Here is a 26,024-nt window from a genome sequence, read left to right as displayed (position 1 = left end):
TTGTGCTTGTGGATTATTGTTATTCAGGAGAGAATAAATATGAGCGAGAATGATGAGGGATGTGGTGGAAATGGACTGCAACCTTAATTTACCCATCCACGTGGACAGAAGTATGCTTTCAAATGGAAGCACCACGTACCTGATTTCCATGGAACTGGAGGTCTCTCTGTGTTGAGCGCTGCTGTAGAAGGGGTCTCAGGGATCTCAGGAATAGGACTCAGAAGAGGTTTCTTAGAAGCTACCTCTCTTAGACCATAGAAAGACTTCTGTAAACTCTTTCCCTTTCCTTTCCTCCTCCTGCAATTTTTTAACACCTAGGAAAATGTATAAAACATTATAATCAAGGCAGAAGAAGCAATACAATCCTTTATAATTTTTATATTATTTCTCATCACTCAAATTCTTTATTAGGTAATCTTCATACATCTGAACAATTTTCAATGAATTATCCTCACTTACTTAATTCAAAACCTGATATTAAAGATTATCTCTACAGAGAGAAGGCCCTGTTCCTGGTCTGCAACTGACATCACTGTTCTGATGGCATTTGGGTCCAGAACTTTGCAGTCTTCCAAATTAGAACCAAAGTTGCTCAAAAGAATACTGCTTCATTTACTACACATCAAAAATTCAAGCAGATAAAGAAATGCCTATGGTTCAGATGAAGACAGGCAAATGGATGGACAACCCATGGAACTTTACTGGCAGCAGCATATCCACCTTAGAGACACTGTGGAATGACTGAAAAGCTGGACCCAGAAGCAAACAGCAAGAGAGGGCCCCGGACTACCTTTAAGAATCTACGTGATGATTCTAGAGATCTCAAGAGTTTTGGTAATGTTGAAGGCTACATGTCTTGGAACACTCAAAGAGCAATTGCCAAATGAGAATTCTGTAGAAAGAACAGTGAATAAGATATCATCAGGGATGCACAAGTTTTGTTTCAAGATCATCTGGCCACATGGCAAAAAGGGAAACAGCCCGGGGGGCACTCATGGGTCCTGTAAAATGCGGACAGAACAGAGCAAAGCAGAGTCAGGATCCACTAGTGAGGATGTGAGCTGCCACAAGAGAGGTATATCAAAACTCCGAGCAGCAGAACTTCATTTAGAATTTTTAAGTTGTTTTTTATTTTTGCAAAGTACCTGATAGTGTTCCCTTATATCCTTAGGGTGAAAAATGGGCTGGATATTTATTGTGCACTTTTATTAACAATAATATATTCACATAGTACTTTATGTTGTAAAGTACATTATTTAATCATCACAAGAATATTCGACAATATAGTTGGTACACTGTAATCACTTTACAGACGTATAAACTGGGACTGAACTTTTCCAATATCCTAAAGGCACAACCAAACCTCTAATTCCAAGGTTACTTCTTTTTTTGCACCTTAACATTCTGAACTATTGGGATGAATGTAGCTCAAATCTCCACTTTAGAGAGCACTTTTCTACACATCTAGGCTGGATGAAATCTGTCTATGATAAAAACAAACAAACTAGGCATTCAAAATTATCTTGGTCATAAAAGCAAAGGACCAAATTAAGCCTGGAAACTAAAAGGATAAGATATGAAGTCTTGAATTTAGCCATTTTTTTTTTAATTGCAATTATAACATGGAAGAAACCTGGCTCTGGCAGCTGTTTTAATTGATCCAAGGCAACACACATTTATTAATGACTTGGCACGTGCTGAACATTGGGAGACAATGAAACCACAAATTTTACAAAAAAGTAAAAATGGTTCTTAAAAAAAAAAAAAACCCACAAAACATTTATCTTTAGGACTTACTAATACAAAAGTCCAGTGTTATACTAGACTCCTCGATCATACCTGGAGTACTAAGGGAGATACTTGTTAAGAGTATCATGTTGACTAGCCAAGGATACAGAAAAGACAAGAAAAGAGAAACACAAAAGTCTGGGAAGCACATGCTGGAGAAAAGAGGCCATGGAATTTCAAGTAAGCAAGGTCAGTTACTTGAGTTCCCTCCTACTACTTATGAAGGATGATCAAAGAGCAGCGGCCTCCTTCTGTGCTGTTGAATGACCATAGGGAGGCCACTGGCTGCATCCCCTGAACTCTGACCTCCCCGGTGAGCCAGGTTCTGTCATGATAGAGAAAGGACAAGGGCCAGAGCTACTTACTTGTATCCTTTTCGAGGCTGTTCGGTTTGTGTTCTTTGTTGCTTGTGCTTTCTTTTTACTGGGTCTCTTTTCCCTATCATTCTTAACATCTGTACTAACTAGGTTGCTAAAATCAGCCTCTGCAGTAACATTAACCGATTGCTGTAGCAAACATAAAATTTGAAGTTAGAAAGATGATGTTAAGTTTTAAAACTCATGTGTGAGTCATTAACTAAGACAACGGATAAAAAGCACATTCTCTCAATCACATAATTTATTTACTATTTTTTTGCTGCACTGCCCCTTACACTTTCATGTGTTACTTTTCTCTCAAAGACAACATTTCATGTGATGATAACCAAATTTAAGGCTCGAAGGAGAAAATTGCTAGAATGATTCATGACAATCTAGAAACTAAAAGTCTCCAACCTGGTCTTGAATTGACACATAAAGTCAGGCCTGTATCACCTGTTATACCAATTATCTTTAAGGAAAAGGAATAAATTATTAACTTATTTTAAAAGGGAAAAAAAAAAAAGGAATAAGAATAAATTGGATTAGGTATGATTCATGAATCCAGTATTCTGAATATTCAAGAGTATAAAAACCCAGAGAAAGGGGCATTTAAATATTTTGAAATTACAAATAATTACAAATGACAAATAAAGCCTAATTCAATATCATGGAAAAGTCAACTGCAATTAAATTTTAAATATTAAAACAGAATATTGTTTAATAGATTTTATTAATAAAATAAGCATTTAGAATCTCATTGCTCCAAGGCTGACTGCAGCCCACTAAAATTTCAGAATGACAATACAGTTACAACAAAAAGCAGAAAATTCTAAAACAACGTTTTCTTGAACTAGCTCACTTGCTTGCTAGCTACATTAACAAGTTATTAGAGAAACTATGGAGTTTTAAAGAATTTCTCTTTTAAGAGCTCACTGGAACCTAATCAAAAAGTATCTTACAAATGGAGGACTCCATTTTTTTTTCACTCAAAAGTACATTAACAATCAAAACTTTGAGTTATAAGTGTTAATAAAAAAAAAATAGAACAAAAAACCAAAAATATCTTACCTTTCTTTTACTAGCGGATCGTGTTATTCTAGAAACTTTGAGAGGGGAAATTTTTTCACATTTACTTGAAGTATTAACAGCATCAAAAGCTGAATAAGTAAAACACATGGCAAAAATCAGAATTTTATTTAAGCTGCCTAATAATAAAGAAGATTCCTCTCAGATACACATACACTAAAACATCTAACTCATCATTTCTAATGCAATGAAGATATTGCTACCTTGATGCCTTTAAAATGCCCAGGATAAGTCTGCAAACAAAGTATGTCGACTGAGCATACTGTCTTAGAACCACCCAGTTCTGTTTCATTGATGCAGAAACATCTGCTTCCAATTCATGACATGGTGCATCTCTAAACCACAGATACTTGTGGACAATCATATAAAAGAAATCACCCCTGTATGGCCTGGCAGACTTCCAGTAGTGACTTAATTCCATCAGTGTCTTGGCAAACTAAGATTGGCGCTGGCCCTGTAACTCAGTCTTTCTAGTTTGTCTTTGTCTGTGCTAGAATCTTCAGAGATTCCAAGGATACCTCCATGTGTTAACAGTCTGAAATATCAGAACTATTCAATAGGTTAGTAAAGAAATGTTAAAATTTAACAATTACTTCAAAGAATTAACTAACAAGATTATCTGTCCAGACTTTCTACTATGGAACTGAGGACCAAGAGAATCCTTACAATAACTAACTCTTTAAAATTCCCAAATATAACATCTTCAAAGTTACCTCAACAGTAGGAAAGCTATCTTTGTTTTGTATTTACTACTTTGTTTAAGGAAATACTAATAATAGTATGAAAAACATAAATCATACCTTCAACAGTTTCAGAGGATGAAGAATTAGTGGCCTGTCCTAGAACTGCAAAAGACACTTCGAGTGGTTCCATTTTTACCTGGACAAAGGGGAGTTGAAAGGAATGGGAAGAAAATTAAGATTCATATTCAGCAGATGACCAAGAGAAAAACTGCTTACAAATAAAGGCCTCGGTAAGGAGTGATTCAAATTCATTTAACCTAATATATCTTATCAAATTAGAAAAGAGAGACTGCAGATGTTATCTGAAAAGGGAGCAAAGAAGCAGGAGCCGCAGAGATGAGGGAAGGATATCACTATTTGAGGTCTCACTTTCCTAATCTATAAATGGGGAGCACATAATACTAAATAAAATAAATAAAATAATGCATTTGTACTTCCTTTTCCTTAGTAAACAGTAAAGCACTATATAAAGGAAGCTATTTTCTTGAAAGAAAAGTGTATTTTCTGGTACCTTTATCAGTAAATTGAGTTTATGGACACATGCAATACAGCAAAATATTAAATTCACAATTACAAGTGATAATACATCTCTGTCCACTATTATTTTATTTGTAAAAATCACTTTTCTTAACACTTCTAAGAAATATTTGAAAAAGTTTTTCTTGCACATAAACTATTTATGCAGTATTAAATATATGGCCTTAGATTCAATAATCCCAAATCTTACCATTCCCATTATTGGCTGAACTTTCATAAATAATGAACACACACACACACACACACACACACACACACACACACACACACACACATTACATTTATCTACCTAATAAGAGTTAATGGTGATTTTTGTGAATAAAAGTTCCAAAGATCCAAAGATATGTTCTCTCATTTGAGGGGGTACAGCTTATAAATGAAACTTGTACATTTAATACTCCCAATAATTTCCTCAGAAAATCTTATGAGAAAGACTTCATTAGAAATAATCAAAAAATTTTAGGCCACATTTGAAACTAAGTTAGTCATGCACAGCATTAGAACATCAAATTTAAAATACGATAAATAACTATATGTTAATAGTTTAAACCAAGTCTTAACTTGGAACTTCTTTTTAATTGACAATAATAGTATTTCAATATAATTGGCTTCCCTTGTAATCCCACTATATATTTTATCATGTACATTTAAAAATATTTTTCTGCAGAAGGCTCCATAGGCTTCATGAACTGCCAAAGGATGGCACAAAAATAGGGTAAATTGCCTTGTTTTAAATCAATATTCAGCTCCTAGTTTTTATAGCAAATGAGCAATCTGAACCTGTTCTATTTAAATTAAACATCCTCTCCCCCCATCCCTCAATCCTGGAATGGAGGCGGTAAGCATATAAGCACAAATATGGGACTCAAATATCCAAATCAGGCTATTTGCAAAAAGGAGCCATTGCTCCAAGGGTGAGCCTGGCTCTCTGGGCCTTTTCTCACTTACAAGCTCCTGTTCTGGCTCTTCAAAGCTTGGTTGAGATATTGCCTCCGACAGTCTTGGGAAAAGGGGAGGATGAATACTTCTAACATCTTGATTTCGAGCAGGTGTACCCCCTTTTCGCAGCGGGGTGTTTGCTGGCAATGATTCGTCAAACACTTCTGGACTTAGCTCTTCTCCAAAAGTAACTCTCTTTCTGTGCCATGGTTTTGGGAATTTTAAACTGCTTTTTTCTGCAGCAGATAAAAAAATGGAAACAATCTTATACTTTCAAGCTATAGATTTAAAAACAGCTATATAAAATGAATAGCAATGAGGATGATTTGGAGTTTTTTCAATGTTTTACAATTTATATAAAACGAGAGGTAAAATTCTATTTAAGATTTTTGCCACAGTGATTGGTTAAGTTGAAAAATCAACAACTCAAACTTAGTCATCAATAACAGGGAAAGCCCATACCTGCTGGGGGAAAAAAGGGAATTTCTACTAACTCCAGCTCCCATCACTCTAGTTCAGGTTCTAAATAGGCTCCAAAAGAAACCGAATTTTCTGAGACACACCCTTCCCCCTCCCACCCCAGGGAACAATAACCCCATCGGATCTCATTTCCCTAGTGATTAGCCTCCTTCCACACAGCATCCCCGCTCCAGTGATTCTGAACTTGGTTGCAGTATACAAATCCCTACTGATGGAGCATTCTTGTATTTCACCCCAACACCCCCTTCTTCTGTGCTTTGTGAAAAGTTTGCTGAAAGGTAACAAATCAGCTTTCAATTTCAATTTGTTCTCCCCGGAGATGTGCTGCCTCCTTTGAGGGAGCTCTCCAACAGGCTCAGCAGCAGCGCTTATGCAGCCTTTTCCTCCAACTCCTGCCTTCCCCTTTGGGGACTTCAGCATTCGCACTGGCGCTCTCTCAAACCCTCTAACCTTTCAATATTGCAGCTTACTCCATGAGTCTCTCCCCGACCCCACCTCAACTACAGACATTTCCCTCTCGCAATAAAGTGATGCAGGTTCATGATCGTGATCGGATAATAATCTGTCACCATTCTACTCCTTCCTAAATCTTCCAACTCCAAACCTTGTTCTTCTTCTTCAAATATGACCACTAATCCTTGACCCCTCAGTTCTTTCCCTGTACTGATACATTCCCTTCTTTTCCCCATCTTGACCAGTTAGTGAGCCTACTATCATTTCTGAACCTTCCCCCTTATCTAAGACTTCGCTCTACAAAACCACAGCCTGACATTACTTCTACCATCTGCTGCCTTCACTCCTATTCACGTGCTATTAAACAAAACCTGGGGTTATTTTTTATATTGTGTTCATTGGACCTACTACCAATTTACATTACATAATCTCAAATGGGCCCTCACTAAGGCAAGACAATCCTCTCACATCGGACTAAATTCATTCTACTTCCCTCTGCAGAGGTGTTTTTTCAAACCTTTCCAATCCTCCTCCAACCTCCCATGGTCCTTTCCCCCTAAACCATAGTTGAGATCTTGCCTCATATTTCACTAAAAAGACTGAGTTCCCTCTTCTCCACTCTTCCTCATATCTCCCTGCAGATGCCCCATATCTCCCAAGAGAAGATCCTTCTCCCTGCCTAGGCAAAAATGAGCCCTCTCTAGATTTTCCACTCCCTCCTCTCTAGATTTTCCACTCTCTCCTCTCTAGATTTCCATGACCCTTCTCTCCTGGTTTTCTTCCCTTACTGGGCTTTCATCTAGCTCACAGCCATACTTCATGAGTGTTCCCTATGCAGAGGCTCTCTTGAGTGCTGTCTCCTCTTTTCCTCTCTATAATGATTTACTTGGTGATCTCTTCGACTACTATGGATGAAACTCTCCCAGATATCCAGCCCTAGCCTCTCAACCTCCAGTCTGCTAACACCAAATGCCTACTGGACATCTTGAGCTGGATGGCTTGTAAATTGTTATCTGAAGCTCATTATATCTAAAACTGTTCTCAGTATTTTTCCTCCCAAATCCTTCCCTTCTCCATACTTTCTCATTACCATTTCAGGTTCCCAATGTAGGTTCATTCTCTCATAGTTACCAAGTCCTCTCATTTGTACCTCTGTAACATGTTCCCCTCTCTTCCACCCTAACTGCATCTTGGTACAGACCCTCATCAGCCCATGCTCTACCCTTGGACTATTTCAATAGTCTGCTGGGTGGTCTCCGCCCCCAGGCCATCCCCTACTCAGGAGTCAAGCTTCTTAAAGCACAGATCAAATTAAGTCACACAAAACTCTCCTCATAAATTTCTATACCTCCTTCTTACACCAAGGATCAAATACAAAGTTTTCTATTTGAGCCTTTGATGTCTTTGGCCACTTCACCTTTCCAGTTTTATTCTATTTTCTTCCCCCATCTATGTACTCAGCAAAGCAGCATCACTGGCCCCTCACTGTTGTTCCCCGTGTCAGAGATTCCCCCTTACTCCAGCCTTATCATAGACTATCCCCAAGCCTGGAATAGCATCCTCCCTCTTGGTCTTTACCTTCTGGCTTCCTTCAATGCTCAGACCAAGTGGCACCTGCTGCGGCAGCTTTTTTGGATCCTCCCAAGGGAGTGCCTTCCCTGTTGGTCACGCCCAGTCTAACCTACCTATACCTTGGTTACACATGTCTTGGACTATTTCAATAGCCTGCTGGGTGGTCTCCGCCCTCACGTATATGCTCTATCTCTCCCATCAGACTGTGAACTTTGGAAACTATGACTGCTTTTTGCCTCTCAGTATGCTTATCCTTTATCCTAGCGCCTAGTATATAGCAAGCCTTTAAATGCTTGTTGGTTTATAAGGGATCCTGAAGACAGAAATACTACTCAGCAGAAGTGCAAAGACATAAGGAAATGAAAAGAGCACTAACCAAATAATTATTGGTAACAAAAAAATAACATTTCTTAGTCTCAAAAAAGAATGCAATTTTTCTTACCGTTTTTCAGTTCCTCACAACCTTTTGAAAGATCTGAGAATGAGAATGATTGTTTTCCATCATAACCAGTGGTGTCACAATGTTCCTAAGAAAACAAAACCCAATGACATATTTTAGCTCCCTAATGTTATTTAGGAAAACAGTTTTAAAACATTTTCTAACAAGAATACTGTCAATGTTTAAAATCTGTTTCAATTTCACTCAGTACAATGCAGACTTGGGAAGCACAGAGTGGAAATTGGAGTCTTCTTATTGCTTACTATGAATACTTGCACATCCTCATTCAAAACCTGTGAGGAAAGTGTTTTATACATAATAGAGCAGAATGAAAATGGGAATTATGTCTATTCTTACCTTCAAAAAAACCTTCAAAGCCTATGAGAGCTGACTGAGCATCTCCTTGCCAGAGACACTAACTCCTATGTCCTCCTTTATTCCCATTATCCTGAGCCTTCCTTTATCATCACAATATTCCTTTTCCTTTTTCTTATCTAACTCATAAGGACTCTCAGACTTGGAAAACTTTCCAGATTCATTATAGAAACTATAAAGGCCTTGAAGGCAGTGGCAAGGTATCAGGATACGGTAGACAGTTTGAGCCCTAAAAGGATGGTTCCTGAAGTGCTGTTCCCAGATGTCACTCACAGGTCTTGCTTGGCAGGTTTCTTCTCATTTGAGAGCTAGGCAAACTCTGACAACTTCTTAATAGAATCATTAAGAAATGTACTTACTGCTTACCCCTGAAGGTGAAGAAAGTTTGAAATTGCACTACAGTCATCATTTAGTCATTAAACACACAAGTGATAACTAGAATTATATGATGATATAATCTGTTACTGGAAGAAAGCCCCTCTTCTTTTATAGGGACCCAGAAAATAGGAGATGGGATTTGATCTTAGGATTTCCAAAATCAAATCCATCACCCTTTCTACACTTGTTTCCTTACAGAAATCTCTTCCTGCTGTTATACCTCTGGTCTGCAGAGTCCCATTAGTGGAGAAAGATGACAGGATATCCATGCTCCCCCATGCCTGGTACTCAATTCTCTGCCTCCAACAATGGAGGAATCCAGACACTTGACAGAAGATATAGACCCGGGGGAAATATAGAAGCCAGCACCACATGGATTTCACTAGGGAAGAAGGCAAAGCACCAAAGGAAAAGCCACCGAGCTCCCTTTAACACACAACTCTCTGACCAACTGGTTTTCTTTTGCTTTCAACCCTAAATTTAAGACAACACCCACTCAAAGACCCAACTTCCCTTGCATCACCCCAATATACTCCTTTTGACAAAACACACTAGGTCCTGAATAGGTACCTACCTATTGGCACCCCAATAAAGGCACATTCTGTTTAACAAATATTTATTCAACACCTGCTGTAATAATTACAGAAATCCCCTCCCAACAAATATCCATATTTGTGAAACAGACATTCATCAAATACTTAAACGTACTTCTTTTTGATTAATGAATGTCTACAAATTAATAGGCACACACTTCAAAATTCCCTCAGTTTGATAAATATTTTATCCTTTCTTCCACAAGAGAGCAGCATGTGTTAGTGGAAAGAATGCTGAACCTGGGAATCAGGAAGCTGTATTAGAATCCTTCAGTTATCCAAGTGTCAACTATTATCATGAACCCAGAGGCCTATGTAGCACACAGTAGTGCTTAACACATGAGTGATGATTCTGCTGCAGGATAGGGAAACTAATGGAGGCTTTGGGGGAAGTAAGATATATTTAAAAAACAATTGAAACTGAAGTCCATAGAATGGAGCGATCATCTCATCTGTTTTGCCACTAAATATTTATATGGCGTTAGCTAGCATCAACCTGGGCCTAAATGAGGTGTACCAGCTGTCAGATAGACTTTTCCTAGGTGCAAGATGAGAGGAAGCCTGCCAGGCATGACCTGTGGATCTGAGAACAGCATTTCAGGAACCATCCTCTTAGGTTAAGACTTTCCACGATGCCCAAATACTTTAGCCTTCCTCAAGATCTTCATAGTTCCTATAATGAATCTGCAGATGTTTCAGAGCCTAAGTGTCCTGATGAGATGTGAAAAAGGAATAGTATTATTATGAAGATGAAGGGAGGTTCAGGATAATGGGAATGAAGGACCGGAGTTAGACAAATAGCCAGTTGAAGAATTCTCTTTTAGCCACACAAGTCTCTATTTACAAGGATGGTACCTGTAAGCTTTCCAGAAGCAGCTTCACGGGAGTCTTCTTCAGCACAGATCGAAGGAAGGAGGACTCGCAAGATGAAAGGTCCCCCTGGTACACAGGTGCAATTGGCGGCATGGTCTCATTGAATGTTTCTGTGTTCAGTTCTTTCTCAAATTTGCTTCTCCTTCCACGATGTCTTGATGCAGCATTACTTGCTATTTCTTCCTCTGCACATCCAGCTGTGTCCTTCCCTTCAAAAGAAACATACAAAAGTTAAGACTTTAGGGGCTAGTCAGCCCAATCTAGATAAAAAAATAACCATTTTACAGAGAAAGCAACTTTTGAAAGGATTTTCCCCCCTAGTTCTTAAGTGAAATATCTTACCCTACAGTACACTGGAGAGAAGAGCAAGCTTTTAGTTTTAAGTCTGTTCTCTGCAAAGGTGTACTGGGAGACAGCAAAATGATGCGCCTACGCACCACTAAACATTTCAGTGTAGCTGCTGGGGTTGAAATACTCCAGCCAGTCCCTCGGTCCCTGGTGCTAACCTGCCGGAATACAGACCCTGGAAGGGCCCTGGAATCTGACATCATGGCCCAAAGGGACCAGGAAAGTAAAGTCAGGGCAGTGTGTTTGTGTTAAAGGTAGATATTTAATTATCACTATGGATCTTGGTGTGGAGAAAAATATTCTAAAATGCCACCGAAGATAGAAGCATTCATGTAAAAAAAAAACTTTAGAATCCATGGCCAACCACGGGGGCAAACAACTCTGATCTGCTACTACTGAGGAGGTTATTTGAGCTGCAGGGGCAGAAAGCTGGTAAGGGTTGATAAAAGTGGTGAGCCTCTGGCAATGAAAGGGCCACCAAGTTTCCTAAGGAAGGGAAGACTGGCCCGGAACCAACACTGTAGGTAAAAGCTGCTGGTCTTCAATAGGAAAGGGCCAGGAGGCCACGGCTGCACTACTGGCCCTGGGCCAGACACAGGGAGGACACACAGGCTCAGTAAAAATAAAAACTTTGAATCTATACTGAGATTAAGGATAAGCAATAATAAGGAAAAGGACAATAATACACATGATTTGTAACTTTTCCAGCCTCTAGCCGAACTCTTACATAACAAAATCTGAAGAATTAATGACTTGGAAAAGGGAATCAGTAGAAAGCATCTAAGGACCTGGATCCTGCCCCAAGTGATAATGGACATGGAACTCTACCTGTCTGAGCCACCTGCGTTTTCTTTCTTTTTACTTGAAGAACAGGAGTATTGGCTTCTACAACACTTGGGCTCAGTTTGATAGTAAGACTAAGACTGCTGAGCCCCGTTCCCTCCCTTCAATGCTGAGAGGGCTGATGCATTACAATGGTTCCCAATTTCAACTCCTCTATATTTGCAGTCCAGATCCAAAGCATTAATGTATATACAGTATACTTTAGGCCATCTCTGCTAAGTCAAATTACTTTTCCCTAACAGTTCTGAGATAAAGCAAAACATCTTAAGATCAAAGAAAACTATAGCCCTGACACAACTTAGAAAGCTGTGAAAAATGCATTAAAGAGATCAATAACCCCCTCTCCCCCAATCCTGCACTCCATTAATTGTTACCAATGGCTGTTTGTGGGAGAGCATGACAAGAATAGCCTTAAGTCAACTTCCAAAGCTTTTAGAAATTATAAAGAACTCCTGAACTTTCCACTAAAATAGTGAGTAATGAACATATTTCTCCACAAATCTCTCTAAATTCTTTTGGAGGCTTATTAAACATTTTTAGTCTATTCAAACATTTGGGATCATAGATTCCACTTGTGAATGCTTGTCTCTACCAACCCCTTCCTCCCCCAATTTCTCTTAGATTCAAAGGAACATCTCCTTTTAGTATGTCACATACCTGGCCTTTATTGGGAAATGTAATAATGCCTTCAAAAACTTTAGCTTAAATAAACATTAAAACATGTAATACTATGAATTTAGGGAGGTAGTTTGAACTTTATTCAGGTAGGCTACATAATTCAGAAGGATTTTGAGCAGAATAATATGCTTGGATCAATGCACAAAGCAAAATTTATCCAATACAGCAATGATGTATGATAGGAATGATTAATTAGGAAATTTGAATATTTAACATAATCTGTAATAATCTGGACTGGGAGAATGGCTGTGGAGTTACACATGAGGGAAACTGAAAGGTAAAGAAAAAGGGGCGGGGGGGGGGAATCAAAAGAGCACTCAATCAGCTAAATAAAGACATCAACTATTAGAAAAAAGTAAGGAAACAAAATTGTTTTGGGGTAAAGATAATAAACTTTGTTTGGGAAATACTGCATTTCAAGTGATGGTACAGAGGTCGTCTTAGTTAAGTGGATGTGAGTTTAGAGCTTAAGGGAAAGTCAAGAATGAAACTACCTATTTTGGGATGTCACCTGCACAAAAAGATGTTGGCCAAGGCTGGATGCTCAGGGAACCTGAATGGGCTGCAACACAGACAGCCCGGAGAACAGTCTCACTGGGCTGTTACTGAGCTTTCGCCTAATGCACAACCTCAAATGAGCTGCTTTTCTGCAATATCCCTAACAAGCAGCCAGATCAGTTTCTACCTGAGCACATACACTGAGTGGTGAATGACCACCAATCTCAGAAACTCAGCAAAGTTCCGTGAACGGTTAAGGGTTAATTCTTTACAGAAATTACATTTTTTAACTGCCTTTCACTATTATTGTGTATGATAGAAGCAAATTACGGGCACTTGCCTACAAATGTTCAAGACTTCTTCTAGTTTTGAGAACTCAGGCAAAAGGAATCAAGGTGATTCTATTTTGAATAATCAACAGTTAAAAACTAATTTCTGTAGAAAAGTAGGAACAGAAGGTAGATAACTAAAGATACAGGAAGAAAGAGAAACAAAGGCATACAAGGTACACAAACATATTAAAAAGTTTCGTAGTTATTAAAGTTTGAGAGCAGAAAAATTCAATCAATTCAGGGGTTTTTAAGTCTGAGGAGATTTGAACATGTATATACACAGAAAAGGAAGCAACAGAAAGAGTATGAGGGTGGCATAGGGCAACAGAGCATGATGGATATACCGAGGATTAGCCTTTGTAAAAATTACAGGGTAAAAGGAAGGACACTGGAAGTTTAGGAAATGACCCGAGAACTCAATGGGCCTCAGTCTTTGCAGGAATGGAGGTTAGGATGCACTGCTGGGAAAACTAGTCAGAAGTGAGCTTTTGAACAGAAGCAAAAAGGAAAAAGTCTGATAATTAGTTGGATCATGAGACATGGAAAGTGAACAGTGATTAATAATAATTCCTGCAGAGCAGGGAGGGCCTAATATTATCCAAATCTGATTAGCAGATTTTATGTCCTCTGCTTAAATACCTTTAGACAAATACTATTCAAACCACATTATCTTGTCTCTAACAGATGGATTATGCCTATTAACATGCTGATGAGTCTCAGGCATGCTAGGTTTGGGGAATATCTTACAAGCATTGGTTGATCCTCCCAGAATGGGAGTTCTAAAATAATGGCAAAGTGCAAAAGTGCTGCACCCTGGAGTCGGAAGACCTGAGGTCAACCCAATCTGGCCTCAGAAACTGACTAGCTGTGTGCCCTGGACAAATCACTTCACTCTGGTTGATTCAGTTTCCTCATCTGTGAAATGGGGATGATAACAGCACTTACCTCCCAGAGATGTTGCAAGGGCCCAATGAGACAAAACAATAAACATTTTGCCAACCTTCTAGTACTATGTAAATGAGATATTAGGAGTGCATTTTAAAGAGAGCATGAGGTCACCACAATAACAATCGGAATAATTACCCTTTGCAGCCCCTGAGAGATTTTTCAGTGAAGTCTCCTCTAAAACTGAGCATCCAGACTGTGCAACAATGGACGGATCAAAAGATGATTCCTAAGGGGAAAAAGTGCTGATTAAGGTCAACTTAATTGCAAAACACCAACTAAGCAAATGCAGATTTCTTCTCCAATCTGGACAAAATACTCCTGTTTTCAATTTGGCTTCAAAATGGTAACTGGGCACAGGAATAGTAATAACTATCTGTTTTCACTTTTAACAGGCAGAGGGAATCTTCCTGGGTCAAATTTAGAAGACAAATACTCATTTTCTAGTTACCTTATTTCTATAAACCTGGATTCTCTGGTAATCTCTAGAACAGGCCAGATTTTGCTCAATGAAGATATATGTTAGGAGTTGTTTTATTTAGCAGAATATGTTTACACTGTCAGAAATGAATTCTTAAACTATGGTAGTCTTAAAAATTTACCCAGATCCAGGAGTGAAACAAGGTTGCCCACTATCACCATTTACTATTCAATATAGTACTAGAAACGCTAGCTTCGGCAATAAGAGCCGAGAAAGAGATTCAAGGAATTAGAGTAGGAAATGAGGAAATTAAACTATCACTTTTTGCAGATGACATGATGGTATACTTAGAGAACCCCAAAGACTCTGCTAAAAAGCTACTAGAAATAATTCAAAATTTCACCAAAGTGGCAGGATACAAAATAAATCCACATAAATCCTCAGCATTTTTATATATCACTAACAAAATGCAACAGCAAGAGATACAAAGAGAAATTCCATTCCAAACAAATGTTGAGAGTATAAAATATTTGGGAATCCATCTACCAAAGAAAAGTCAGGAATTATATGAGAAAAATTACAAAACACTTGCCACAAAAATAAAGTCAGATTTAAATAATTGGAAAGACATTCAGTGCTCTTGGATAGGCCGAGCGAATATAATAAAGATGACAATACTCCCCAAACTAATCTATTTATTTAGTGCTATACCAATCAGACTCCCAAGAAACTATTTCAATGACCTAGAAAAAATAACAACAAAATTCATATGGAAGAATAAAAGGTCGAGAATTGCAAGGGAACTAATGAAAAAAAAGTCAGAGGAAGGTGGTCTAAGTGTACCTGATCTAAAGCTATATTATATAGCAGCAGTCACCAAAACCATTTGGTATTGGCTAAGAAATAGACCGGTAGATCAGTGGAACAGATTAGATACAAAGGACAAAAAAGGATACATCTATAGCAATCTAATCTTTGACAAACCCAAAGATTCCAACATTAGGGATAAAAATTCATTATTCGGAAAAAACTGTTGGGAAAACTGGAAATTAGTATGGCAGAAATTAGATATGGATCCACACTTAACACCATATACCAAGATAAGATCAAAATGGATCCATGATTTAGGCATAAAGAGGGAGATAATAAATAGATTAGAGGAGCAGAGGATAATCTACCTCTCAGACTTGTGGAGGAGGAAGGAATTTATGACCAGAGGAGAACTAGAGATCATTATTGATCACAAAATAGAAGATTTTGATTACATCAAACTAAAAAGTTTCTGTACAAATAATACTAATGCAAACAAGATTAGAAGGGAAGTAACAAATTGGGAAAATATTTTTAAAAACAAAGGTTCCGACAAAGGTCTCATATCCAAAATATATAGAGAACTGACCATAATTTATAAGAAACCGAACCATTCTCCAATTGATAAATGGTCAAAGGATATGAACAGACAATTCTCAGAGGAAGAAATTGAAACTATATCCACTCACATGGAAGAGTGTTCCAAATCAGTACTGATCAGAGAAATGCAAATTAAGACCACTCTGAGATACCACTACACACCTGTCAGATTGGCTAAGATGACAGGAACCAATAATGACAAATGTTGGAGGGGATGTGGGGAAACTGGGACACTAATACATTGCTGGTGGAGTTGCGAAAGAATCCAGCCATTCTGGAGAGCAATCTGGAATTATGCCCAAAAAGTTATCAAACTGTGCATACCCTTTGACCCAGCCAGCGCTACTACTGGGATTATATCCCAAAGAAATACTAAAGAGCGGAAAGAGACATATATGTGCCAAAATGTTTGTGGCAGCTCTTTTTGTTGTAGCTAGAAACTGGAAGATGAATGGATGTCCATCAGTTGGAGAATGGTTGGGTAAATTGTGGTATATGAAGGTTATGGAATATTATTGCTCGGTAAGAAATGACCAGCAGGAGGAATACAGAGAGGCCTGGAGAGACTTAAATCAACTGATGCTGAGTGAAATGAGCAGAACCAGAAGATCACTATACACTTCAACAACAATGCTGTATGAGGATGTATTCTGATGGAGGTGGAAATCTTCAACATAAAGAAGAGCCAACTCACTTCCAGTTGATCAATGATGGACAGAGGTAGCTACACCCAGAGAAGAAAAACTGGGAAGTGAATGTAAATTGTTAGCACTAATATCTGTCTGCCCAGGTTGCATGTACCTTCGGACTCTAATGTTTATTGTGCAACAAGAAAATGATATTCACACACATGTATTGTACCTAGACTATATTGTAACACATGTAAAATGTATGGTATTGCCTGTCATCGGGGGGAGGGAATAGAGGGAGGGGGGTAATTTGGAAAAATGAATACAAGGGATAATATTATAAAAATATATATATATATATAATAAAAAAAATTAAAAAAAAAAAATTTACCCAGATCCTAGGGTAGAAATGCCTAATTTTTTAAAATACAGAAAGATTTCATCTTTTATTTCATTAGAGAAGGCCCCCTTTCAGAAGGGGCATTTGATGTAACAAAACCAAAGGAATCACATGAAAATTTAAGGGTATTATACACTCAGCAGCCACCCCCAATCCATAACACCCAACCACCACACACAACTGTCTGCCACAGCAAGCTCAGCAGAGAATCAAGTGCTACTTAAATAAAAGTACGACCACTAACTCCTGATAACTTTCTTTTTCAGGTAATACCTTAGAATGATCTGTCGTAGAAGTTTCACAGGTATAAATTCGATTTGCTTCAGGAAAAGTAGCAATATGGCATAGCTGGATGTCAGTCAATTTTTTTTCACCATCAGCTATATTTTCCTTTAAATCTCTCTGATAAGATATTCGTCTTCGCTTTGATGATAATTCTCCACACGGCTTGGGCTGTTCACAATGTTTTGGGCTTTTGATTTTAGCTGAATTCCAATTTTTTTTTTTATTGAGGGGGAGGAAGGAGTAAAAGGGAAAGACAAAAAATTAAAGACTGCTTTAAAATTATTTAAACAATTTATTCTTGAACCCTTTCAAATATTCTATGTATAATTCTGAATATTTTGTAAGGACAAGTTCTCTTAAAAATGAAATCATTTTGAAATACTATTTAAAAAAAGAAAAAAGGCAAAAACCACTAACATGGATAAAAGGCAAATGTAACAAAATTGGGTAACTCAAGGTTATACACTTCAAAACCACAAAAAGAAAAAAGTTCTAATACTTATCTAAAATTCTAAATACCCCTTTACTAAGGGGCTCTTCAGCACATTTATCTTGGCAAGGTGACTCCTCAATTCAGAAAACCTCAATGGTTTCATCTCCAAGCAGTTTACAACCCTGATTGGCCTCCACAAACAACCATCATCTCTTGTGCAACCTTGCCTTAAAATAGGACTCAGCCCAATGCCTCACTATGTTTCCAGAAATGGCTTCTGGGTCACTCATATCAGTAGTACCCAGGCCACTATTTTTTTTCTCCTTCCATATGTTACATTCAGACACATCTTTTATTACCCAAATCAAATTGAATTTTGACAAAGCCATATTTATTTATTTTTGCGGAGGAGATTAGGGTTTAAGTGACTTGCCCAGGGTCACACAGTTAGAAAGCATTTTGTCTAAGGCCAGATTTGAACTCAGGTCCTCCTGACTTCAGGGCTGGTGCTCTGTTCAAAACTCATTTATTTTGACTGCTTATTTGTTACAAGGGAATTGGGCAGAAGGGGACTATGACAAGGACAGATAAGAATCAAGGAAGTATTATTCAAAGCAACGTACAGAACAGATGACAGACTAAAAGTATCAGAGGCAAGGGGGATAGCTTTGAAAAACACTTGTTAGATTTATTTTATATTTAAAATAGTAAGCAAGACTTAAAAGAGTTTCATGTAGCAATTACGTCTTACAATGTCTATGAAAATTTTAAATTCTCTTATCTTCTTATCTGAGTCCCCCACTTCATCATAAACTCTAATAGAAGTCATATTATCTAAGCTTTTTTATATTTCTAGATGCCCAAAACAGTAGACATTTTAAAAAGCTTTTTTTGTTGAATTTAGCCTGGTAGGCTATACTGTAATTCAGTTATTATCTCACAGAAATTCTGTCATCAGCAAATTTTCTATATTATATATATGACCTACTATGTCAAAAGCACTGAAATGTCATGCAGTTGAGAAGTAGCTAAAAATTAATTTTAAAAAAAAAATCACAAATATAAATGGGTAATGTTTGTTTTAGAATATATGCATTGGAGGAAAAGGTCTCAAGGTTTTTTGACTTTCTATTACAGAGCATGAGTCATAAGACTATATATTTGTATTTGAAGATGCTTCTAAGCAATTGTTAGAATCTAACCCACTAAGGCTATATCACCATGACAACAGGCACAGTAATGTCAAGTTAATTTTCTTTTTTCATAGCTTTTGTGATTCCACAATTAAAGATGACCACTGCTTTATTAGCAGAGTTTAAAAGTTGGGGGGAGAGATAACATATGATCATAAACAATATTTTTACTACAATGGCAAGCAGTTCATGTCTCAATAAACATTTGCTGGATTAAGTATATTGCTTAGACAATGGGCAACTCAAAAATACTCAACATGTATTCAAACACATTTTTACATCAGGAACCCTAGCTAATAATTTATTTTGAATAAGAATTTTGGACAAAATTAACTGTTTACTTACTGCAGTCTGCTGCCTGAAATTCTCCTTCTGGCCCTAAATGTCCAGGTTTTCCTTCGTTTTCCTTTACTTGGTGAAAAGCAGATTGGAAGGCAGAAATTCGCTCTCTTAACGAATCACCATTTCTATATCGAAAAGGGCTGGCCTGCTAAAGTATATGAAGAACAGGCTAGGTCAATCCACCTAAAATTACACCATTTAAGCATTATCCACTTAGCTATGACAAGATAAATAACTGTATTAAATTCAGGAAACTGATAATATGAGTTTGTTGAACAGGTAAATGAATGTTTTCCTTCCTAGAAAATGCATTTGTTTGAAAACATCCTATTTGTAACCTTCTTCCCCAGACATAAAACCCTTCTCCACATGAACCAAAGGACTACTTGCAAAGACGAACACAAGAATTGTTGGGAACATAATATCTAGTTAAAACAGAGTATTTTAAACAAACCCAAAATTTTATCTCGGTTGGGATATAACTAGCTCTACACTATAGTATCAAAAAATCTCTAGCTTCAGCTAATGCAGGGAAGAGCAGACTGAGGCAGCAATCAAGACCTCAAAGTTAAAGCTAAAATAGATTTAATTTAAAAAGATGAACAAGAAAACTACTCTGCGTCATCGATAGTCTTGTAGGCATCTAAAATATCTATGGACAATATAAAGTACCTGAGAGTATACAGGTTCAGGAACTATATAAATGTAATTATGAAACACTTTATACAAATAAAGTCAGATTGAAATAATCTGAGAAATAGTAATTGTTCATGCAATTTTACCTAAACTGTTTAGTCAATGAAATCTCAATTAAATTACTATAAAAGAATTTTACTAAGTCAGAAAAATTAATACTAAAAGTCATTTGGAAGAACAAAAAGTCAAGAATTTCAAAGAAACTAATGGGAGAAAAATGAAAAGGAATGAGATTCAGCAAAACCAGATTTTAAACAATATTATAAAGCAGTAATTATCAAAACTATCTGGTAGTGGCTAAGAAACAGAAAGATTGATCAGTGGAACAAAATAGACATGTAATACACAGTAATAAAGGACTATAGTAACGTGTATGACAACTGTAAAGATTTTAGTTTTGGAATAAGAATTCATTATTTAGTAAAAATTGTTGGGAAGAGCAATCTGGCAGGATATCCTCTAAACACAGACCACTATCTTAAACTATGTACCAATAGAAGGTCAAAATGGACCCATGACCCAGATGTTATTGTTATAGTCTTATTATCTATATGTTTTAAGAATAAAAGTTTGTCACCAGGTTGTCCAATGATGACAACATGAATTCTATTCCTAGTTTGATGTTGCAAAATTGAATGGGCAACAACAATCAGTTTAAAGGAGAAGGGCCCGAGAATTAGGACAAACAACCAGACCAGAAGACTTCTTTCTTCCAAGACAAAAATGATACTGTTGTTTAAAAAAAAAATTCCTTGTTTAGGATATAAATACTTTGCTAAGGATTTCAAATTAAATCTCCAAACCTCAATGTCTTTTTCTCTAATCAGATTATTAGCTATTATGAAATAACCAGAGAAGCACCAATTTGGCAACACAGTCCCAACCTTGTGAAAGGCTGAAGCTGGGAGCCTAGAGGGTTTAGCTTCTCCACCCAAGGGGCTTCGGTGTTTTCTCAGCCAAGTTTGCTGCCTCTGCCTGGGCCCTCTCTGGCAGAGCTTTGTTCCAAAGCTAAATGCCCGTAGTAACAGACTGAAGGCGGATTTTTTATATATGTATATAATTTACATACATATATATGTAATTCCCTGTTTTTATAGATGAAGAAATTGAGGACCCAAACTGTAACTGCAGCCAATGCTCTTTTCTCAGGAAGCTATTTTCCCCTCAGGCTCAGGAGCATCAATCAGGTGTTTGTCTCTAGGAAGCATGTATTTGATAAGATTTTTGTCATTCTTATAATTTTTCACTTTTAAGTAGTTATATGCCAACACGAATTATGAATAGTGAGGCAAACCTGGGAAGGTTAAGTTATTAAAAAAAAAAACAAAAAACAAAAAAAAACTTCCAAAAACCCAAGTTCATGTAAAAATGCATAGCTAACAAAAGCTATCTCCAGTTTGGTTTTTTATGGTGATGCTGATGTAGTTATAGTTCTAAGAAGCTTCATGATTCTAGCAAAATGACTAAGGCATCAGTTTACCTCCTTCCAAGAAAACCCTAAGTTTTAAAAAGCACTTAAAAAGAAAACCAAAAATGTTCTTTGCAAAACAGTAAATGCCCATAATATTGTTAATTTTAGAATTGTCCTAAAATTTCTTAAAAGAAGCATTATATTTAGTATCATTAATAGACATTAAAAAAACCTTTTATAAATGATTTTATAAGGGTTTTCCCACTCTCAAAAGTGGAGAATCATGTTTCAACATTGAACCTGTTAACATAAAATGAAACTTGGTCAAAGAGTAACTGGAACATTAGAGTGATAGTAAGGAGAAAGGAAATGGGAACAATGCCCCTTTTTTGGATTATCTCAGTCTTGTACGCCCATCATTTCATCATGTATCTTTATCATAATGTAAGAATTTGCCTAATCAAAAGGGAATGTCTAGTCTATGTTCTAGATCCAAATGCACAGGTGTTCAATGCTTCAGCAGTAATCTGGACAACAACTGGATCTGAGATTTCACATGCAGAGGGAACTCACCTGTTCTACACTTTAAAGATGAAGTGACTTGTCCAAGACTATAAAGCTAGTCGGTATCAGAACTGATAGAACCCTAGTCTTCCTGCCTTGGAGGTTAGCTCTCTATCCACTGAGCCATACACACTTCCTCTATCTATATGTTCAAGATAAAGACATTAAGACAATACCAATAATAAGCAGAGTAACTGGGTCAAGTGCCTTGAGCTGAGTTCACAAATGCTTTCAAAACAACGAAAACAATGTATGCAAAATGTATTTCTTCTTCAAAGACTATTAAGGAGCCATCCAAGTTTGGGGCTAGCCAAGTCATTTATTTTTCTTAATTCTTTCTCCCATAGCTTCTGATAATCTTATTGATTTCAGAAATGTTCCACGCTCTGCATTGTGAAGACAATGATCTATTATGAATCGGAGAACTCTGGAAGGACGACGAACTGGAAGAAATCATTTAGTGGAGACTTCTCAGAAATCCCAGCCAGAAAAAGAGATAGGTAAGGCTTGGAACCCCTAAACTAGTTCAATAAAAAGATGGAAAAGGCAAAAGAAAGTAGACATTAACTCCACTATGAGGTGACTTTCCATTTTAACTAAGGAATTAAATAGGAGAGAAAAAAAGGACATATAGAATTGTTTAATAGATCTGAAGCTTTTGCATCGTATACGCAATTCTATTGCCAAGGTTCCTGCTTGCAATGGCAAGTCAAAAAAATAAAATAAAATAAAATAAAGGAAGCTTTATGTAGAGTAATGGAGAAAAAATGTAACTGTACACAATTTTTTCACATTTTCTCTTCTCTGGTAAGTGAATTTCTATCATGCATTAAAATTCTTCCCTATTGTTCCCCCCAACCTTATTTTCTTTATTTCTATTCTTTTGGGGGGGGAGAACCTCAACAACTAATTTTCCATTTCTATCAAAAGTTACACTAAACAAAGAGTAAGTATTTTTCCAATCACAGAAAATAGCACAAATAAAAAATTCTGTTAGGCTTTCAAATTACCTTCCATTAAGTTCTAGAGTGGAAGAAGAGCAGTTAAAATCTTGATGCCATGTTTGTTGGTGATCTGTTCACATTGAATTTTAGTTTTAGTCAAATGTGTTCATAAAGCAAGGTCACTGCTACCAAATCAAGTAGGATGTTTTAAATTCAAATAAGGTCACATGCATTTATGATGCAAACTAGACCTTTATGACACAAATATTTAATACAAAAAAAAAAAGTCAAGCCAGTAATTCAAGAAAGTATTAAGTGAGCTTTACTGATAGAAGGGAACAAATAGAACTACTTCAAAATTCCTATTTTTGACCTAGAAATGTGTTTTTCTATCTGTATTTCACTTAAGTATAAAATTCTGGAAATTTATAGCATTTCAAACAAAACAATGAAAGCAGAGCCTGAAAAAGGAGCTGTTAACATTGGAGTGATTTCTGAAGGACCAATGAATCAGTCTAAGCTCTTCACATTTTCTTTTCCAATAATTTTTCCTATCTCCCCACTATCGAAGGTGTCGAGGAGTAAAATGCCAATTCATACATACATGGGTTGCCAAGGTCCTTTCTACTTCTAAGATTCTAGAATTCTGAACACATCCCTCCTCCCCTTGTTGTGGGGACTCCTCTTCATTGGCAGACTAACACTTCAGCCACCGTTTCTTCCTGTAACATTTTCATCTAGTCCCTCTAAGAATGAATGGCAGAAGATCTATAGCCAAGAGGCTGGAGGCCCTTTCCTTTGGACTTTTAACATCCCATGAGTGGTAACATGTGAGGGTTACGCTGATTTTACGACTGGTTTGTTTTTGGATGTTTCCTGGCACAGAAATCCCTTAACGATGCAGAACCTTGCCTGTGCATCAGTGCCACGATCATCCAGATTCTATTTCACATTGATCATAGGGAATTTAATCCAAGTTCTAGGGTTGCTGGGTGGGGATGGGAGTGAAAATGCTCACCGAGAATGCCATGTTAGTGGCTCAATCACAGATTTTTCGGATCACAACCTAGACTATAACTATGCCTATGGAATTCCTCCTTTGTGGTATAGTGTAACTTTAACAGACTCATCATGAATGTCTTTGGGGTATAGAAGGAGAAGAGGGCCCAGGAAGATATACTGCTGGTGGGCATGTTATGAACAAAGATCAAAGAATGAGGAAGAGAAGGGAATTAGCACTGTGCCAGCAGCGTGCTAGGACTTTTTGGAACAGGTAAGAAGAAAACTGGGAGAGAGAACAATATTATGAAAAGCAAGAGAGACTCTGGAAGGAATGGGGAAAAAACTATTTGATCTGGCGATTAAAAGACTGGCGACTGGACAGAGCAGTTTGAGCTAATAACATTGGAAGCCAGAATGCTTAAAAGTGTTGAGATGAAAGGTAATTAAGTCATCTATGATAGACAACCTTCTCAGGAAATTTACTAATACGTGGGATAGCAGCTAGCAGGGATGGACTGATCCAATGAGGATCTTTTATTTTTTGAGGATGGAGGAAACATGGACAGGACTTTGTGGGGAAATAGCTGATGTCAGAGAGGGAATGGAACACGAACATGACTTGTGGCAGAACTATTAATTGGTCCAACCATCCTGGGAAGCAATTTAGAATTAATGCTGTGATTAAAATGTCCAACCCTCTGCCACGGAGGCCCTACAGCTCGATGCATAACCCAAGGAATCTAAAGACACAAAGAAAGCACAAGCAGCACTTTTTGTGGGAATTTCTAGAAATGAAGTAGAAGCCTTCTGGTCAATGGCTAAACAAAGTGCTTCCATTTCTCCTTCGCTCTCCATATCCCTATTTCAGGTCCTAGTCACCTTTATTTCAATTACTGCAATAACTTCTTATGTGGTCTTCCCAACCATCTACCACATGGCACCAAAGAGCCATACTGAGCTAGTTCTGGCCATGGCATCCCCTGCTCCCGGTGCTTCTGTCACGAATCCCTCTGGCTGTGTGGCAAACCCAGACCAATAGCCTTTCTCACAGAGAATAGACAAATTCAAGGAATCCGCTCTCCTCCTTCCTCTACTTCCCTGCCGCAGTCCCACCCTACCTACATGTTATTTCCCTGCTCAGACTCTCCATTCTATGTTCACTAATCTGCTGCTGCTTGTTCTCCAGGGTCTTTCCCAGCTTCATGCCTTCAAGCTCCACAGATCATCCCTCCTTGGTTGGATGGATGGCTCACTTCATAGATTAGACTTTCCTGATGCCCTCAGAAGCTAGTGCCCCCTGAGTACACTCTCCCCCCAATTACCTTATAGTTACTTTGAATCTACTTTGTATTTAACTTATATGAATAAATAACGTGTGTTCTCACACAAAGGGGACTCTGTCATTCCATAATTTTCTGTTGCTAGCCAGAAAGGCACGGAAGGATTGCCATATATAGGCAAGATCATGGAATTATGTTCCAGGCAAATTCCCAAGGAAGAGGGAATTCTGTGTGGGCAGTAAGAATGCAAAGTTGCTAATGTGCCATCAAGACGTATAAACATTCAGGAGAGAAGAACAGTTCTAAAACCGACAAGCATTAAGGAAGTGTTGAGATGTACCGAGCGCAGAGGGATAGAAGAGCTAAGGCCAACAGTCCGTCCTTGCCCTCAGGGAACTTCCAGAGCCTAGAATGTGAAACAGGAAGCACCAATGGGACCCTACTTCTTCCTCTGGGAACCTGTGCAGGACGTTCTCCACCGTCTTGCCTGTATGTGCAAACATTACATGCCATTCTGGATATCAGGAGAGAATGAAGGATGCCACGTTCACACCAACATTAACAGTAAGACTTCCTGGGTGTCAGCCAAGTACATTAGGGAATTCACAGAACGGGGAAAAAAGTGATCTCTGCTCACAACCAGAACATGTGAAAGAAGACAGAATAAGACCGAGGCAATTTATATATATTTTTTTACTAACAGATCATTCCAAAAACCTGTTAAAAAAAAAAAAAAAAAAAAAAAAAAAAAAAAA

At 37.6% G+C, this 26,024-nt stretch overlaps 1 protein-coding gene across 1 annotated transcript in view; it reads right to left on the bottom strand.

Moving 5' to 3' along the window:
- CDCA2 (cell division cycle associated 2) overlaps positions 1 to 26,024 on the bottom strand; it is a 41,265-nt gene that overhangs the window by 5,946 nt on the left and 9,295 nt on the right. The window contains exons 5-14 of the mRNA XM_074285432.1: positions 19,376 to 19,520; positions 17,393 to 17,604; positions 14,398 to 14,488; positions 10,598 to 10,824; positions 8,400 to 8,484; positions 5,462 to 5,688; positions 4,034 to 4,112; positions 3,216 to 3,304; positions 2,154 to 2,294; positions 140 to 314 (exon numbers count right to left, since the gene is read on the bottom strand). Coding sequence (XP_074141533.1) covers positions 140 to 314; positions 2,154 to 2,294; positions 3,216 to 3,304; positions 4,034 to 4,112; positions 5,462 to 5,688; positions 8,400 to 8,484; positions 10,598 to 10,824; positions 14,398 to 14,488; positions 17,393 to 17,604; positions 19,376 to 19,520 — 1,471 coding nt within the window. The remainder of the gene's footprint in view (positions 1 to 139; positions 315 to 2,153; positions 2,295 to 3,215; positions 3,305 to 4,033; positions 4,113 to 5,461; positions 5,689 to 8,399; positions 8,485 to 10,597; positions 10,825 to 14,397; positions 14,489 to 17,392; positions 17,605 to 19,375; positions 19,521 to 26,024) is intronic.

This window comes from Sminthopsis crassicaudata, chromosome 2 (genome assembly GCF_048593235.1).
Source record: "Sminthopsis crassicaudata isolate SCR6 chromosome 2, ASM4859323v1, whole genome shotgun sequence".
NCBI lineage: Eukaryota > Metazoa > Chordata > Mammalia > Dasyuromorphia > Dasyuridae > Sminthopsis > Sminthopsis crassicaudata.
The sequence above is the reverse complement of the archived record's forward strand: the minus strand, read 5'-3'. Positions and strand labels throughout refer to the sequence as shown.